Source organism: Onychostruthus taczanowskii, unplaced genomic scaffold (genome assembly GCF_017590055.1).
Source record: "Onychostruthus taczanowskii isolate IOZ18803 unplaced genomic scaffold, ASM1759005v1 scaffold28, whole genome shotgun sequence".
In the NCBI taxonomy this organism is placed as follows: Eukaryota; Metazoa; Chordata; class Aves; order Passeriformes; family Passeridae; genus Onychostruthus; species Onychostruthus taczanowskii.
In genome coordinates, this window is record NW_024500128.1 from 3,497,373 (window position 1) to 3,515,870 (window position 18,498).

General features: G+C 38.2%; 1 protein-coding gene across 1 annotated transcript in view; it reads right to left on the reverse strand.

Annotated features, from left to right (window-relative positions):
• Nucleotides 1-6,233: 6,233 nt before the first annotated feature.
• The window catches only part of MRPL3 (mitochondrial ribosomal protein L3), a 28,932-nt gene continuing 16,667 nt past the window's right edge, over nucleotides 6,234-18,498 (reverse strand). The window contains exons 7-10 of the mRNA XM_041407917.1: nucleotides 17,677-17,785; nucleotides 15,884-15,961; nucleotides 14,794-14,871; nucleotides 6,234-6,838 (exon numbers count right to left, since the gene is read on the reverse strand). Of these exons, the coding sequence (XP_041263851.1) occupies nucleotides 6,689-6,838; nucleotides 14,794-14,871; nucleotides 15,884-15,961; nucleotides 17,677-17,785 (415 nt within the window). The 3' untranslated portion in view covers nucleotides 6,234-6,688. The remainder of the gene's footprint in view (nucleotides 6,839-14,793; nucleotides 14,872-15,883; nucleotides 15,962-17,676; nucleotides 17,786-18,498) is intronic.

Consider the following 18,498-nt stretch of genomic DNA (forward strand, 5'->3'; position numbering starts at 1 on the left):
CCTTCAAAGCCCTTTCAGAGCAGTTCCTGCTTCTCCAGGGCCTCGCACACACTTGTCCTGAGTCAAGTTTCATTTAAAGGCCAGTCTGTGGGATGAATCTTGTGGTATACTGATATCTCAGACTTGTGCTTTCTTGAAGCCACTATCTACTAGTATAAATATAAATGCACATAAATAGCATTTGGAAAGGTAAGAGTCTGGTTTGAAAAATACTTTGTAAGTAAAGAACTGGGCACTAGTAATGCATTAGGTTTCTTACATGTGAATTTACAGATGAGATACTTCCACATTTTTAAAACAGCAATTATTTTCACCTGATGTTTAATAACTATTAAATTGTTTTGTCAAAATCTCTCTATATTTGAAAACATGCAGTTACTTTTAATCATCCACAATAAAGTGATTAATAGAAGATGACCAGCTAGAGCACTGGTTTCAGATGACACCACCTGGTATTTCTGATACAGTCTGCATTTCAGACTAGAGCAAGCTTTGTGTGCACATCCAAGCATCTATTTTGGACATTAGTAAACATGGTAGATCTGACTGGGGGCATGCACAGTAGGGGAGCAGGCCAACACTTTTGTTTTGTGTCTACACTGAAGTTTCAGGACTCCATTTGAGTGTTTTTTTTTTCAAAGAGTGCAGAGAACAGACTGTTTCACCAGCTGGAGCAGTTGCACTGAACTGCAAACAGGTGAAGCTTGAAAGGTTGTCACTGAGACAGCTGATCAGAAATAACATACAGCAAGTGCTGGAGGACAGGCACATACACACACAGTTTATACTCTGCGGTGCTTGGGTTATTCAGCTCCTAACTCAGAGTGCGCAATAGTTCATGTTTTATCAGCCACTCAGCAAACTGTGCTTCCAAAAGCACTCCTTGGCTTTTCAGTAGCATGGGAAGACAAAGCCTCCCTGAAAATGTGTGTAAGATGGGGGTGGGTCAGTGCCCTCAGTGCAGGATTGAGCAGCCACATCATTAAAGGGTCCAACAGCTTCAAATAACAAGGCTTGAAACATTCTGTCCCTGGTGCTTGCTGTGCCTGCAGGATGATAGCCTTTGGGCTCACAGCCACGGCTCTATGGATCCACGATTGTGCGACAAAGAGCCGAAGGACATTTCACGGCACCTTGTTCTGAGGGGGTGAAGTAGCAGGTCAGAAACCCAACTGGCAATTTCACAGAAAACAATTGATTTTCTCTTTAAGTGCCGTACAGGGAAAGCATTTCTCTCTTAACTTGTGATCAAAGGAAATGAAAGATGAGGGAAACAAAATAAAATGTTTATTCTCTATCAAGCTATTTCTCATATGCAGCTCTAATATAAAGGAAATATTCCAATAAAGGAAAATTTCAAGCTAGCCTAAGGAAGCACATGGTAACTCCAGAGAAAAATCTCCCTTTGGAAAGAGGCGGTGCGATTTGAGAACAAACCAGTGAACAAAAATGCCTTTCTTGCTTTCTGGAGGAGAAAGCAACTGTGATTTTGAAATATGTACCATGTAGTAAATCTCTCATTGCCCACTGCCAAATTTTCTTGCTTATTTTGTGTGGTGCTGGGCAGATATACATTAAGCAAGACTGAAGCACAAAAACTGTAATTTGTGCTGGAAGCCCACTATTGCATGGAGGAACAAAAGGGTTCAGGCAGGATATACTGTGGAACATCACTTCAAGAGAGGCCATGTGCAGAAAACACTCTGCTTCAGAAATCTTGATCTTTCCTCTTGATCTTTTAGAAATAAAAAAAGAAACTTTTATAAAATTACTCTTGCCTATGAATGATGAGTCATTCTGCTTTTCAATAGGGAATCAGCTTGCCAAGGGACCTTCTTCAAGGTTTTGAGTGCCTGAAAAAACACATTTTTTAAAAGGTTTTCTACTACTTAGAAAGGAAGTGAGGAAGGAGATGAAAACAGAGAAATGAATGCTTGATTTAGCTGACTGGAAGACTGTGTCACCCAGGGAAATGTGAAGCAAATTATATAGCACAACTTGATTGATATGAAATTGGTTTAAATCAATTTTTTGCTAACAACCCCACCTCTTCCAAAACCCCAGATCTGGATTTGTGCATAACTTGAAGTCAAGTTATGCACAATATGTACATCTTATGCCATATTTTACACACATGAATTTGAGAAGCAGCAGGAAGCACCATAGCATAGAGGACCCATCTCCAGCATATACTCATTATATTACAGCAAATAAGACATTTTCTGTGTTCACACTAAAAACTGCACTAATTTTCTCAGCAGACTTTCTCTTCTGGGCTCTGTCATAGTGTCCAAAGTTACTGCCCTGACAGTGAATACTAATTTAACCCCCAGACGAAATTACTCCCAAGGATTGATTTTCAGTTCATGGGCAGAGGGTGCCACTTGGATGAAAAAGCAAGATCACAGCTCAGCTCTTTGGTATTCCAACAGAAATGATTCTAAGCCATATCAACCATGCATAAAGGTAGGACCACATATGTAATACTTTAATGGAATGAGGGAGAACTAGGACATTATTATGGACATTGATGCTGCTGGAAATCTTTCTTGATGCCCACTCCAGTGCCACATTCCCACTTACCATGCACATACTTCTGTGAAACAAAGGGGAGAGATACAAGGAAGATGCACTGACACAAGCGCAGGGTACTGGAGCAGTCTTCTATAAATTCACATCCCACATGTTTTTGGGGTACTTCATGAGGTAAAAGTCAGTAGGCTGCTTTAATTTGGAGACTACCAGTCCTGAGGTACCCCCTTCCTACAACTTGTCTGTGCACATTCCTCAGGAAGAACTGCCATCTGTCTGTTTGCTGCCACACTTCAGACACAGCAGAGCTACACCCATTGAAATGAATTCTTTTTCTGGTGTGATAACATTAAGGCTATGTGTAATCAGTTTAAATTCCTCTCCCAGAAACTGCATGCTGCCTTCAAAACCAATAAACACCCAAGACCAAGGTCAGCATTCCTGCATGTTCTTACAGATGTTAAGCGCCTTCAAGCGTGTTATATGAATAAATCATATTAAGCTATGCTATATGCTAAGGTGTGCAACAAACCAGGGCAATTTGTTGCAGGAGAGAGATGCTCATTAAGTGCAATTAATAAGCACTATCTGTGCACTGAAGGGCAGAGGAGCTAATTACTGGAAGACACTGTGTACAAATAATGTTTACAGTTATGAAACCAAGGCATTCCCACGCAAAATCCCAAGGGGGGGTGGAGGGGCGGAATGACATAAATCAGAAGAATGACCCAAGCCAAGCCATAGTTACAGACAGAGCAATCCTGAAATTAATGAATCCCACCACTGTCCCACTGTGGTTACTGGGCTCCTCTAGGAGCCAGATTTTATGAAGCACCCTAGGGTGGGGACAGCAACTTCCTTTGAATAGTATTCACCTTTGAATTCCAGGGGAGCCTGTGTGCTGGAGCTCACAAGCACAGGGCTGGCACCAGGCTGCCAGTGGGAAGCCTCTGATTGGGGTTTGGGTTATGCACATCAGCCCCCTCACAGTTTACATCCTAATCAGTTTTCTTTTCTTTCAATCACAATCTTCAAGGTTGGCAAAGGCCTCTAGGATCATCAAGTCCTCCAAGACTTCTAGAATTCAGCAACGAAACAGTAAGGAAGGTGTAATTTTACAGTAAGTTCTTGTCACCCCTTCAGTTTACTCAAATAATATTTGTTGAACACTAACAGAGCAAACCACATTTTTCCACATGAAGTGAAAATACCAAACGAAAATGTTTATCAGTCTCACATAATGACAGAGCAATGGTATTTGAAAGTATGGTATTTCAAGAGAAATAAACTTTCCCTGTTTATCATCAATGGCTGCAATTATGTTGTCAAGATACATGAGTGTTTTGATTTCCTCTTCCTGCTGTCTTTTTACCTTCAACTTATATTGTAAGCTTGACACTGTTTATTCATGTACTATTACAGAACCACTGAGAGGGGTTATTATTGAAGAGTATTTATTTTTCAAAGCAGTCACACTATGAAGCCACAGACACAGCTAAAGCTTAACTCTGCACCCTCTTCCAGAGCAGCATGTTCCTGATGTTAAAAACGCCCCACTAATCCAAACAAACACAACAGCATAAGGAGAGGGTTAACAAGCTCCTGGACATGCAAACCCCAGATCAGTGCCTTGCCCACAGCACAAGGGCACAGAATTAACTCCTAGAGTGACCCCAGGAAAAGGCCACAAAGGTGATCAGATGCTGGAGCACCTCTCCTATGAAGACTGGTTGAGAGAGCTGTGGTTGGTCAGCCTGGAGACAAGACCTTGGGGAAAACCTTGTAGCAACCTTCTCTAGTTATGGCACTGGTAGCAGAGCATGCCACTGATTACTTCCTTGGGCAGCATAAACAGCTCCCAACTTTGGGTAGGATGTTGTCTTACAGGATTCAGACCCCTGTTAAAATGTTCAGCTCCTTCTTCTTAAATAACTACAGGTAACATGGAATAAGAACTTACTTTTGTTGCTGTTGTTGCTTGCCTGAGAAAATGCTGCCTGATGGCTCTAAACTGTCATTACTCAAACACAGCAACGAAACACACAGATACATCTATTTGCAACAGAGCTCTGGGTCTGCCTTTTCACAAAAATTAACACATCCTTTTGCATGAGAAACTGTTGGTTTATCTGAGACACAAGGACTTGATATTTACCTAATTTTGTCTTTTATTTGAAGCTTAAAAGCACATCTCCATTAGCCACAACCTTTGGCCACAATGAAGAATAAATATTCAGCTTCAAGACCTTTGATAATGTCTAAAAATAGTTCATTAAACATCCTTAACCTTTTCTAAGAACCAACTTGTAGGTGGGCTTAAAGCATCTGGTAACATTACACTTATGAACAATTTTGCTCCTTGAAATAAATTCAGCCTGGCTTTCTCAACTCAAAGTCCCCCCTTTACTCAGAAGAGCAGAAAACAGGGATGAGAACAATAAGGAAAATTAAAACACCATAAGCCTTCCAATGCCTGATGGAAGAATGGGTCAAATGGAAGTTTATGTTTCAATCTGAGTTGCACTATTCTGAGCTCACATCAGCAGATCTTACCCATCTCACCCTGCACCTGCTCTACAGAAAATGCTTTGGGACATCAGCCTGCAGTTGAGCTATGAAAGTTCTTGTCTTTGATGTTAAAGCACTATTGATAGAGATGGAAAAGGTTTCACCTGCACATCTCAGTAAAAATGGGACCTGAATAAGCAGCACCTCAAAAAATCATACAGCTCACACCCGGCACACATTTCAAAATCAAAACTGCAGAGATTATTCTGACAGAATATTGGCTTCAACAGAAACTTTAAAACTGAACAAATGGAAGGCATCATTAACTACAGTATTGTCTGAATGGCTGCAGTCATTCTCTGGAGCAACATGATCAGATCATTGGAATTTCACTTTTTATGCCAGAAAGGGAAAAGTTCTCTTACCAAAGAAACAGGAATTGAAGTACTTTGGTGATTTTCCCCACACTGAAATATTATCTGATGCAATAAGAGTTCACCTTAATGTACTGCCATAAACCTGTGGCTTCCTTTGAGCTCATAGCTTGTGATAAAGCTGCAAAGATGAGCAGACAGCACTGCCAGGGTGTTAATGGTAACAGTGTATGCAAATTCTTGAACTACCGCAGGGCTTGTGAGTAAAGTGCTCAGACAGCACTGACTAAGAAGTACAGTTATGAAGGTACTTCTGTACATGAGAAGATTCACAGGATCCAAAAGATCAAACTTACAAATAGTAAATCATGCAAAATGAAAAGCAGAAGGGACATGATCCCAGCTGCCACTGAAAGGTGGGACAGAAGAGAAAAATGAGCACTTTATGATAAAGACATGCCTCACATTTGGCCTTTTTCCTTGGAAATAGCTCTCCTGTAACAGCATAAGAATCTAATACAAATACCACAGTAGATGCACAGAGACTTCTCCAGAGAGCATTCAAGGGACCCCCTCTGAAGTTCAAAACAAGCTGTTAGCAAAGGTGACAAACAGATGGCCCCTGCAGTCCTAGTCCTGTTTTGTTACCGAGTATTTCCCACCCAAACACTCCCTCACCCTACACATGGCCACCATCACCCCCCTCTAGAAAATCTGTTGGGTATCTGCTACATTAAACAACACAAAGGCAAAGGGAGAGAAAGAGATCTGGATAAAAGAAAGAAAGAAGTAAAACAAGCTCATTCTGCAAAACAGTGCTCACGCATTTTCATGTTTTATTTTAGATTACTCTTCATGGATCCCCCCCACCTCAGATGCCAAGGCAGATCTGGAACCTTTTTCTGATTTCTGAGTTGCCCAGTATACTTTACATAAAAGAGAAACAGAATTTTTTCACATTCAGAAAATGAACTGGAACCATCTTCAAAACAACAGTTTTTCATTATTTTGTAGGTTTTCACAGCCTGGGGTAGAGGACAAAAGGTCACTGAAGACACACAGTTTGGTGTGCTTTACAACCTGTCCCTCAGACCCACCTATTGCTTTAAGTACAGGTTTGAGACTGACAGTGGGAAATCTGATTACCTGACCAAAATTGCAATATCTGAATTGTTTAAGTCAGTTGGCCAGACTGCAGTTCGTAGGCTTACTTTTATACAGCCTTGCAACGTACATGAAATAACAAAACTGTGTTTACAAAGATGCGAGGAACATTATGCGAATGTGACAGATGGATCTGTGAACTGGAAAATCTCCTCATCAAAAAGGTCTTCTGGCAGTTCTTCATCTCCATCAGCAAAAAATGTAGGGAATGGAGGGTTTTTATTGCAGTCCTTGTAAGTAGGCAATTTGCTATCTCTGACCTGAAAAGCACGAAGGGGGAGAGTAGGGTTAATACATCTTACAGAAGTTTTTAGACAGCAATACACTAGAATATAAAGAACTCAGCTTGCATGCATAAGGAAAACCCAATAGCATTCACATTCCACTTGTTTAAAGAGTTCCAGATATAATCATCAGTTACTTTAACATCAACCCTTGCTATTGAATTTAACATTTTGTACTCATCCTTAAAGATAGTTTAAAAATCAGCAAAACTAAACAAACAAAAAATTCCTAAGAGAATTTGTTATTACAGTGAAACAAACCCCACTCATATGAATTCATTGCTCAATATTTTAAAATGTTATTAAAATACGAGTATAGCTTGTTTAAACAGTGCTTATTTCTCACAGTATGTTCCTACATGACATTCCAAGTTCTATTATGCAGAGTAATTATGTCATCAACAAACAAGACACACATTTGTATGTGTGATGCAAACTAATTATGGCAACTAATTTTGCAAAGATATGTGCATGTGCTGTACTGAATCCCTCTGGCTATTGCAGAGCTGCTCAGTGACTGCAGAGTTAAACATCTAAAATTCTCCACTCAGGAATCAGACCTAAGTTTGTTGAACATGAGCCTCTAAGACAGCTTATTTGCAAGAAGAGTGGTGCCACAGAGAAATTCCTTTACTGACCTCTCTACATGTGGAAAGATTTAAAATCTAGCCCCTGAAACTCCAATCTCTGAAATAAATTAGTACCTAGAATTATCAGCAAAAAGCAGTTTGTCTGCAGTACCAGATAGAAGGCTGGTATCTCTGAATAAAAAAAAAGAGCTACAAATTCTTAAATTTGATTTAAAATTAAATTCTTCTTTTCTATATTGTTACATATCATTTTTCTCCTGAGCTGTAATAATCCCCTTCAGCCACTATACTCAAGTGGATTAAAAAAAAAAAAAAAAGGGCAAATAGATTAGACAAAATTTTAGTAGAGAGAAGATAAGCTCTTAGTTTTTGGTGGGGTTTTAAAGAACAGGATGAATTTGTTCTTACTTGGTCAGACAGAGATCTCACATAGGACAATTCTGATTTATGCCAAAAATTAAATTAAAAAATTTTATGCCCACTTAATGCTCTCTTTTGACAGCACTGTATTTACCAAATTCATATCTACTATTACTTGAACCTTTCCCAAAATCCATGAGGATTCTTGTAGATGGCACATACAATAAATCTGACATTCCAATATTTTTTAAGGGCAGGCTTGATAAACAGAAGAAAGCCTTTTGCTAAGAATGAGGGGATGAGGGGCTCGACGTGTTGCACTGGTTAGGATGGCTAAGTAGCTTCTCAAGCAGAACATTCCTCTTCTACAGAAGTGCTCTCTATGGCCTTGTGAACTGCCAGACCTGTAGTTCCCAATTTACATTGCACATTTAGCTGGAATGAACTAGACTGAGGTCTGAGTCCACAGACCTTTGCTGCAGTTCCAGCTGCAGTTCCAGCACCAGTAAGTTCAGAAGCAACAGCCAGAGGGCTTCAGCAATGTCACCTGAAGGATGGCATCTTCAGAGATGTCATCCTTCCCTTTCAATACACCGTGGCTGTTTCTTTTGCTATATGAAACCCCAGTTTAACTGCTTCACTGGTTATCCATTATTTCCCTTGCTAATTTCTCCTTTACTCTCTAATCCTGTTACACACCAAAAACCTTCTCTGTCAACAGCAAAACCCCTCATGATCCCTACATGAATTAGTATCAGAAAGATTAGAATAAATGATTTTATTCATGATAACTCACTCATTTCATGTATATCTTATTTAAATGTTCTTCAGGTTTACTTTTTTTTATTATTTTCATCAAGAAATAGTATGTGCTATTGCATATAGGCTGTGTCATTGCAGGCAGCTCTGGACACATGGAAAATGAAAGGAATTGAAATGTTGTTTTCCTCCTATTTTTTTTCCATTACTTCTTAAAACAATTTCTTATGACAGGATTTGGCAGTAAGACATCTGCTCTCAACTGAAGGAAAACCCAACAGTCCAATCTCAGTCCTGCATTAGTTTACTTAAATGAATTTAAGATTTCTGTCCAGAGTTAACATTATATGAATTACATATTAATGCCAAGGGGCATTTTGGACAGAGTATCTCTAGTGTGATATGGAGAATTCTTAAAAGTTTTACGATTCTCATCAAACATCTCCAACAGACCATTGTTGCTCCCAGAGGAGTACAACACTGTTTCATTTTGCCACTTCCAAACTCCTCAGAAGCTTGACAGATCCCAGAAGCACAGGTCACATCTGATGTTAAAATAGTTTTCTTCTGATATCCCCTTTTTTTTATTGGTATAATTGATGCAGTATTTCTTTTGACTGGTGAAGCTACTGCTCTTTTTCCATCTTTCTCTAAACTCACAGCTTTCAAATGCAATTTAAAGTAAAAAAGTGTTATCTTAGAGCATCATTACCAAACTAAATGAAACTCTTTCTCCTTGACATTAAAAAGTTAGATAGTATTCTATTATCAGGTATTATCATTATCATTCCTATTTAAAGGAAGAACTCAACTTCATTTTATACCTGAAAGTATTGTTTAGCAACTAAAACATGGTATGATTTGTCTGTCTTCCCAATAGAATTATTTAATTACTCCTTTTACATTTATGAACGGCCCAGCATAACAAAGGTTTCAGTAATCTGAGGTAAGAGATACAGGAACAATAATTTCACAGCAGTATAAAGGGGTTCACTGGTGTGGGGCAGCAGCAGCTACACTTGTCTGTATAAGCATGTACACAGAAAAGAAGTACAGGTGACCCAGCACAGCTCTTCCAGCTCTCCTGTAACCTTCTGAGAACATTACTAATTAAAGGAGTAAGTTTTCATGCTGTGTTACTAAAATCCAGTGAATTTGGCTCTCATCCACAGAAGAAATTAAGCTCATAGTCCAAACTGTTACTGCAATCCCTAAAAGCATTTGCTATATAGCTCGTATAATAAATGCTGGGCTTACTCAATTGCTGTGTTAATAGCCCTATATATTACAGTAGACTATAATACAGATAGATCTTATATACAGATGACGGTATAACCACTACAGTGTATTCTCTGACAGGTCATTTTATGTAGAAAAATACTAGACAAAACTGAAATTGGAGCTGGTTGGGTTTTTGTCACTAAATCTTTAGAACAGTTATAAAGGGTTTTGCAGACAATTAATAAACTGCAGTTATGTATGTCCTCTATATTGACAGCGTAATGGGTGGTATAAACAAACACAAACTCAGAAATCTATCACCACAAAAGGCTTAATGTGGTCTTAAACAAGTGTTAAAAACTGATGCTTAAGTCACAACTCAAATCTGTAGCTTAACAGGGCTTCAGGCTGTGTTAGCAATCACAGCAAAGAATGCAAGCTATTTGTGTATAAAAATGAGTTTAAATATAGAAAATTAGAAATAAGCTCCCAAGGTGTCATACATCACCTAACTCAGCTTCCCTGCTATTTTTGAAGCTAGACATAAAAACTGAACCCAAAAATTATATCAATTTCTTATCAGCCTTATTTTTGTCTTAAAAAATAACCCAATAATACAAATCCCCCCAAACCTCCACAAACTCTATGAATGAGGCCCAAGGCACAGGACAGAGAACATGAAAGAAGTGAAGCCACCACACTATCCCTGCAAGTTCTCAACTTGAGCAGAGTGCACCCAACCCAGGCATCAACAACTAGAAACACACCACAGTAACATTGGGAAGTGTGACACAAAATAAGTAGGATGCAAACCACTACAAACTTCTCTTAAAAAAAAACAACCCCAAAACCAAAACAAACAAGCAAAACAAACAAACAAAAAACAAACAAACCCACCCCCCCACCCCCAAAAATCAGGAATCTCAAGACAAGTTACTAGCTCAAGTGCAGCATCATACTAAAGCAACTTGTATACTTCAGTTTAACTCAGGTCTAGCATACAAACAGGTCAGTTCAGTATCAAGTTGCAAAGCAACTCCTATGGGCTACAAGATTTGCTAGAATTTCTGCCTTCACTACAAGTGATATACACGAAGTGATCAACACTAAATATCCCAAGAAAATCAGGTGCCTTAAAATTAGGGCAGGTATAAAACATTGTCAAAGACAGACTACAATATTATGAAGTACAATATACTATATTACCCTCCACTATAAGGCATCTACATAAAAAGAGAGTTAAGTCTTATGCATCTCTCTTGAATGACGAAAGACAACTTTTTGGTAATATACCTGGTAGAGCAATCCAGAGCCATAACCTTTAGAAAGACAAAGCTGTAACTACAGGCCCTGGAATCTAAGAAGATACTCCAGAAAGAAACTGATGCTTCCTGAGGTAGGGCATCTTGATAGGCCCAATGCACAAATTTTACAATTGCTTACTCTGCAATGTTACCTTTGTAACAGAAGAACTCTGTGCATTCCAGCACGCTTCTAAAGTTTTTTAATTTTATCAGACCTTGCAATTGAGAAAGAAATCCATGCTAAAGTAAGCTTTTTTGGCTAGAAACATTACTGATGTCAGTTATTTACCTGCATACTTCAGTGTGCAATATCAAACGAAAGCTGATTCTAATTAAAACCAGAAATCCATCAATCCTAGTACTCTTCAATTTTATTCTGCTGAAAACAAAACTTGAAAAATTTAAGTGCTTCATCTCTGTCTGAATAGAGTGCTGATGCACAAAGTTTCCAAAAATACAACATACAAAATAAATATATGCTTTAAAGGTGCACTATGGTTTTAGTGGTTACCAAGCAACACGGAGTGGGTACTGAACATAAATGCCTTCCCCTTGGAAGCACACAAAGAAGAAAGTGTTATGCAATATTTCACTCTGGAGCTCAAAGACAGATGGATTCAAATTCCCTAGACATAATTCCTACTTAATTACAGGCAGGTATTCAGTGGAATGAACAGTAATTACAGCAGCTAACATCCCATAATTCCTCTCCCCAACTACAGATTCAAACAAATACACAATAATATATTGGAAGATGATGTCTATAAGCAAACAAGAAAACACCCTGGAAGAAAGCTAAAAACACCACAGACGAGAGCAGCAAGATTAATGGAGAAAAAAACCCCAGAAATCAGAGAACCAAATAGTATTGCGTGGTATTCACATGCCCTCTGAACAGAGAGAAGCAGAGAAAAGAATGATCAAAACAATTCTTATCTCATTTGCTGCTCCTGTGTTTATGCACAAGTGGAACGTATTCTGGAGATTGTTTACCCAAGGTGACCAACTGGATCCACGTGTGTTGTGTCGGGACTGTCAGCAGTCACGAGTTCTTCAGTTTTAGTATAGTTCTTGTTAGTGTAATACAGTGTAAAATAGTTACAATATAGTATAATAAACTATAGTATGATAAAATAGTATAGTATAATAAAGTATAGTATAAGAAAAGTAATTAATTAGCCTTCTGATATCATGGAGTCAGACGTGCATCATTCTTCCTGGCGTCTGGGGTTGTCATAAATCCAATAGTATTGCTTTACCTGATTTTATAATTAAAGCCTCTTCTACTCTTTGCAGATATATTTGAAAAAATAAGGGAAAAAATGAATGTTATGTCATTCATATGGCTCATGCAAGGAAAAAGCCACAGAATGGATCCACCAGCTCAAGGAACCAGAATGAAATGTAGCTTACTACATATTGCACTCAATCTCCAAATAAGACTGGAAGCAATTTTTGGAGACCTATTTCTTAATAGCAGTGACGCCTACTGCTGTGTCTTTACCTCAAACAGTGTTACTTATTATTAAATGTCATGAAAGTTTGACTCTGGAGCACTTTGGTCAAGATCTTTCATATACTTTATTATCTTAAGCAAGGAGCTGTAAGGGAAGAAAAGCCTCGTTCTTCCCATGTATGTTCTTCTCCAAGCAGAATGTGCAGTGTCTGATCAGCAAGGGAAAAATGACTTGTTTGAATGAGATCTTCATGGTGTACATAAGAATGTGCAGTATTAACATACACAGCTTTGTTTTTAATTTATATTACAGGCGTGTAATAAATGTTTGTTTTCTTAACTCACTTGAAATCAGAAATAAAAATTAGTTTATTGAGTCTAGTTAGAATAAAAATTATAATTGGTAAAAACAAGTACTGTATTCAGTCTCAGTGGCTTCATAAGATGTTGCATCCTTACAGGTAAAACATGTGAGATGTGTACCTGAATTTGCCACCAAGCAAATGCAGGTACATTTAGTACCACATAGTCATGACACAGTCATGTGGATTTTAAGAGCAAGACTAGGGTAACAAGATGTACAATATTTTTCAACAATTACCTCTTGCTTAAGAGAACTATTAAGATCAAAGAATACAGTCTGAGCATCAAACATGTCTTATTTTTTTCAATTTTTCTCAATTTTTTCAGCTACATTATGCTGCTTGTATGCATACATTATCATTTAAAACTAACATCCTAAAATAAATTCCCACTTAATTAAATTTCAGACTGACATAGAACAACCAGGTTCACGCCTCAGGATTAGGAAAAGATACTTTGAACACAGTTAAGAAAAGGTCACTCAGTACAATATACAGATAAAGAGCCAGCTGAACCACACTCTTAATTCTATGTAATTGATATCACGCCCCGCAATTTAGCAGAAGTTGTCCTGAAATCTACTTTTCCCGGACATCTCTTAACCAATTTTCACTATATTTGGAAGAGAAATGTATCATGTATTCCCCAGGCATGGGTTGGACATTAAAATAAAAACAGTTAAGAGATACCTTGCCCAGGAAAAAAAACCTTATTTGCAGTGAGAAAAACATAATTTTTCTATGAGTAAAAAAACAATTTGAAGGCAAGGTTGCTGTATGTAATGCCCAGTAGCTGTAGAGTTCTGCTCCACAGCTGAGACAAAAACTGGATGCCCACAGTAAAATAAAAGAAGATAATAAACTATTTGAAAACATCTGAATTTGATGAACTCTTCAACTTTTCAAGTCCTGAACCATTTAAATCCCTGCAATACTTCCATGGACAGGTGTTGTATTCCATTTTGTTTGAATGGTATGCCCTGTCTCACCCCTCCGAAATGTACCTCAAAACGCAGCGCTGCAGACAGGAAGGTTACATGCATACCAAACTCTTCATAGCTGAATATACTTGATACCCTGCACTCTATTCAGTCAGAAAGGAAACAACTTCGTCCAAGTAAGTGGTGTTTGCAGGTGTGTGGAATATACCTCATTAGGAAGAAAAATGTACTTAGAAAACTACCCTTACAAAGCATTTTTCTTGCTTTGATGTGAATTATTTACATCATAGGAACACTGATCAGACTCTTCACTGTTTCAAGACTGTCTATGGAAAACTATGAAACAATATAAAAAAAATCTGAAATTAATCCTGCAGTCTGCCACAGAAAATACCACTGGCACATTTATACTGATTCCAAAGGGAACTCAGATCTTTATTATGAACTCCAGCTGTCTCTTCCTCAACTGCTGTACCTCAACTGCTTCTTGGAGAGGTAACTGCTACTGGGTAAGGGAATGTTTTAAATAACCTCTAACGCAGGACTTGCTGTGTATCTCTGTTCATGAATATAACACACAAATAACATTCTGGAAATCTCACCACCATGTTACAGGCTCACGTTGGCATTCAAAGGGGATGGACACAGCCTGGAGACACCTACCATAGGGTTCAGCAACTGTGCTGATGTATCCTAAGATACGTGAGTGCAAATCTAAGAAGGAGCCATTTAGAGTGCCCTACTGAGCCATTCAGACTGCTCACTGCCCCTGCTGACCACGCTCTATCACAGAGCTGATTCCATTGCCCTTTGATTCAGCAGTACAGGACTTCTCAGAAGAAATGAAAATTGCATCCTACCCATGTTTTTCCATTTGTAAATTGATTGGTACAGAGCTTAGGAGTCACTAATACCAGTATTGAAAGTAGCAAACATACCTTCACCAGACAATTGGTGTGACCTGGAACAGACCCATTTACATAAATAATGTCATGCTTTGTATTGATCCTCCACACCTAGGAGACAGGGAAAAAAAAAATCAAACATTGAGTCCTGTTTAGAGATTATTCCCAGTTTTACAAAAAGAAGTTTAGCAAAGCCCAGACTGAGTAACTGGCTGTGATACCCTGGGGAAGAAAAATGTTCTGCACAGGCCTAAACTTGCCACAGAACTCACATGCCACTCTGGGTGCAAAGCTTCCTAATGCAAGAGGCTGAAATAGTTTTAAAGGGCTGGTGGCCAGGCTGTATTTGGCAAAGCAGGTCCTTGTTCAGTGTAACACCAACCAAAGCTCCTAGGTATCTTTTTTCCCTCTAACAGCAACAAGTTGAAAAAGATGAAAAATATCACAGATGACAAAGTAAAACAAATGTCATTGTGAAAATGTTCCTGTTACCATATGTTAATTTCTTATCTCAAACCAGGTGCTCAACTGAACACACATATTTTCTGCTACAAAAAATTAGTTACAGTAAACTGAGAACAACAGCAGCACTTTTTGGCAAACTAGAGGTCAAAATGCTTTCTGTGCAAACTGCAGAGGTTGCCTTCAGAGACAGAGTAGCTTTAATAGCTCAGGAGCTGCCGTAGCTATGCACAAATCAGAATCAGGACAGAAACTATAACACCCTTTTTGCACATGGAAGTGAAAGGCCATGATCAAATCAGAGCTTCATGCAACTTAGATTTGTGTTGGGTATGAACAATGGAATAGGCATGGAGACATTAACTAAAATCACCAAAAACCTGATTGTTTTCCCTCTTCAAAGGCAAAAGTCAAGGGACATAGTGAAAAACACACTGAATGTGGAAGCATCACCCGAAATCCCAGTTCCCAGGCTACCACATGCACAAAGGATGTTCAGATAAGTTATTGGTAACCCACAAGAGAACAGGAGAACACATTTGCTGCTCTGATCTTTCCAGCTTGCTTACTTCAAGATGCTGCTGTCTGGATTCTCGCAGAGACAGACAGGACACCATTGCTTGGCAATGCCACCACACACACTGCTATATCCAGAACTCACCTTTAATCCAAAAGATGTCCTGTAGATGTTACCCATTTTACCAGGCATTTTCTTTCCACGATAGACTTTGGCAGCTTTCTAGATAAAAACAAGGCCAAAACTACCATGTTAACTGCAAGAGGTACACTTACAAATTCAAGACGTGCACCAGAGAAAATATACTGGAATTTCCAAGGCTGAAAATACATAATATCAAAAAAATCTAATCCTGATAAGCATTTTAAATACCTCCTGACAGAGTTTATGTTTTACTCTACATGTGTTCCGAAATACTTGACCACAATCACAAAACTTTTATACATATATACAAACACACACACATACACACACTGTAGCTTCTCCCCAACCCTAATCAAAAAGTTTTTGCACTGATGTCAATCGGATCTTTTTTAACGTGTGTATTCTTGAGAGTGGAATCTTTAATTCCATTCCCCAGTACTCCTTAGTTTCTGTACCCAATTTTGATTATCTGGGCATAAACTGAACAACAAACGTGGGGAAAAAAGGCAGGAGTAAGTGCAATAATTTTCAATTCTACACTGTTATCAAAGGATTTGTATCCTGTTCCTCTCTGTTATACATTAATAATGTTTCTTGGAGTATTTCTTAATTCTTCTGAAAATGATGATTCAGAAAATCAGTTGCAATCCAGTTTTAGGGAGAGGATTCTCTACTGAACAGTCCTGGATTACAAAAATGTCTGAGATAGCCAGCCATAGATAGGAAAGCAGTATAAAGGCATTGCTTTTCCCCTGTTGCATCCTTTCACCTTGTTTCCTTCCCATAATACCTACTGCCAACACCATTTTTCATTCTACATACTTTGTGAAATTACATGCATCATTACTGCTTAGGAAATTCTAATTTAAAGACAAGTAAAGCGATTATTTTGTAATGATGAATACCATCTGCTAAAATAGTGTTTAGTGTTCAAATATTTACATTCTTCAGTGAAAACAAGTGCCAGGTGTAGAATTCTTTTGCCAGCTGAAACCGAGGACTATAAATCAGTAACACATGCTTTTACACTCTCAATTACTCAAACTTCATTGATTGCTGCCTTTTTGCTTTTACTTTTCTCTTGAGCATTATTAATCCTTTCTTATATTTTAATTTCTCTAAGAAATTTACAGACAGTTCATGTTCAGTACTATGACTCAGATGATCTTAATCAGTTTGCAAAATATTCCTCTTAGTTCAATATTAATATTGTACAGTCTATATAAGACAAAGCCTAAAATTTACCTGTTCAAAGGGCTTTTATACTAATATTATTTATAGTTTGAAATGTAAAAATATGACTCTGTACTCTGCTTAGAAATGCATAGAAGCTTACACATTTCTGGGAATAATTCCCTACTAAATTATTGGGATCAGTTCATTAAGCAGCTACGCATGTCAGGCAAGGTGATAAAAGCAACCAGGGTTCCAAAGAACAGTACAATATCTGCAGGATAAAATAACAGGCAAATCCATTCCAATCTATAAATGCTGTGATAAAAGCTTCTTAGAACTCTCTTTGAAGTATTAAGACTATTGTCCTCACTACATTACAAAATATGCCAATGAGCTCAGTTAAAATATGTGCATTTACCAGCAATACAGAATATTCATAAATTGAGGCCTAAGAGAAGAGCATTGCTCCTTATACAGGATTCTGAACTTCCTTTGCTGCTGGGATTCCCTGCTAACACAGAGCAAATGTGGCAGCTGGCTATTGTACATTTGTTCAGTTTTAGTAAGCTGTTCTGAAACCACTGAAGAATGTTTTAATGGGAAATGAGAATCCTCACATTGGTAGATATTGCTCCAGGTCGTCTGTGAGTTTTTGTCTGGCCGTGGCTTGCAGGCTGACCTTTAAATCCCCACCTTTTCATGACACCTTGAAATCCTTTACCAATTCTGGAAACAAAAATAATTAAGAAACAAACCTGAGTTAGTCAGACATAAGCTTTCTAGCAATAATCAACAATTTCAGTCAAGCTCTTGATTTTTTTTACCTTTCACAACACTCAGCTTAGGGAAGAATACACTTAAACATGGTATAAAATCTGTATTTTGTACCATGAACATATTTTAACACAATGCTTAAAGATTGCTCTACAGAATAAGAAGCACTAGAAGAGTCCAACAGGCAAGAATACTAACATAAAATGCTCCTTGCTGTGATTGTCCTCAATAAAAGTTACCATAATGAATCTGTCACCAAGTGAGCAGCAGAACAATCAAACAAAAACCACGTCAAAACCCCAAATAATACCATATACCACAACTTAATGTCCGGCCACAGCATCGAGAGAGGAAAGAGATGGCTACGTAGAAGGAACATTTCCATACAACAAACCCACCTCCTGAGAGTAATGTTGGGTATAGTGACATGTAATTCCCTTGATCTGTACTCATCCAACAAATAAGTTCTAAAACACAATACCAAATAAAATGTATTTTCAGAGTCCATGTCCTTCATCTTTGAGCCACATGACAGCATTACTGGCTTTGGAATTCTCTATTTACTGCAAGGACAGACTCAATAGGAAAAATCACCTTACCACTGCACAAAGGAAAAGCTGAGTTAAGTGCATGTTAATGTTAACTGGCGTTGTCTGTGTCCAAAA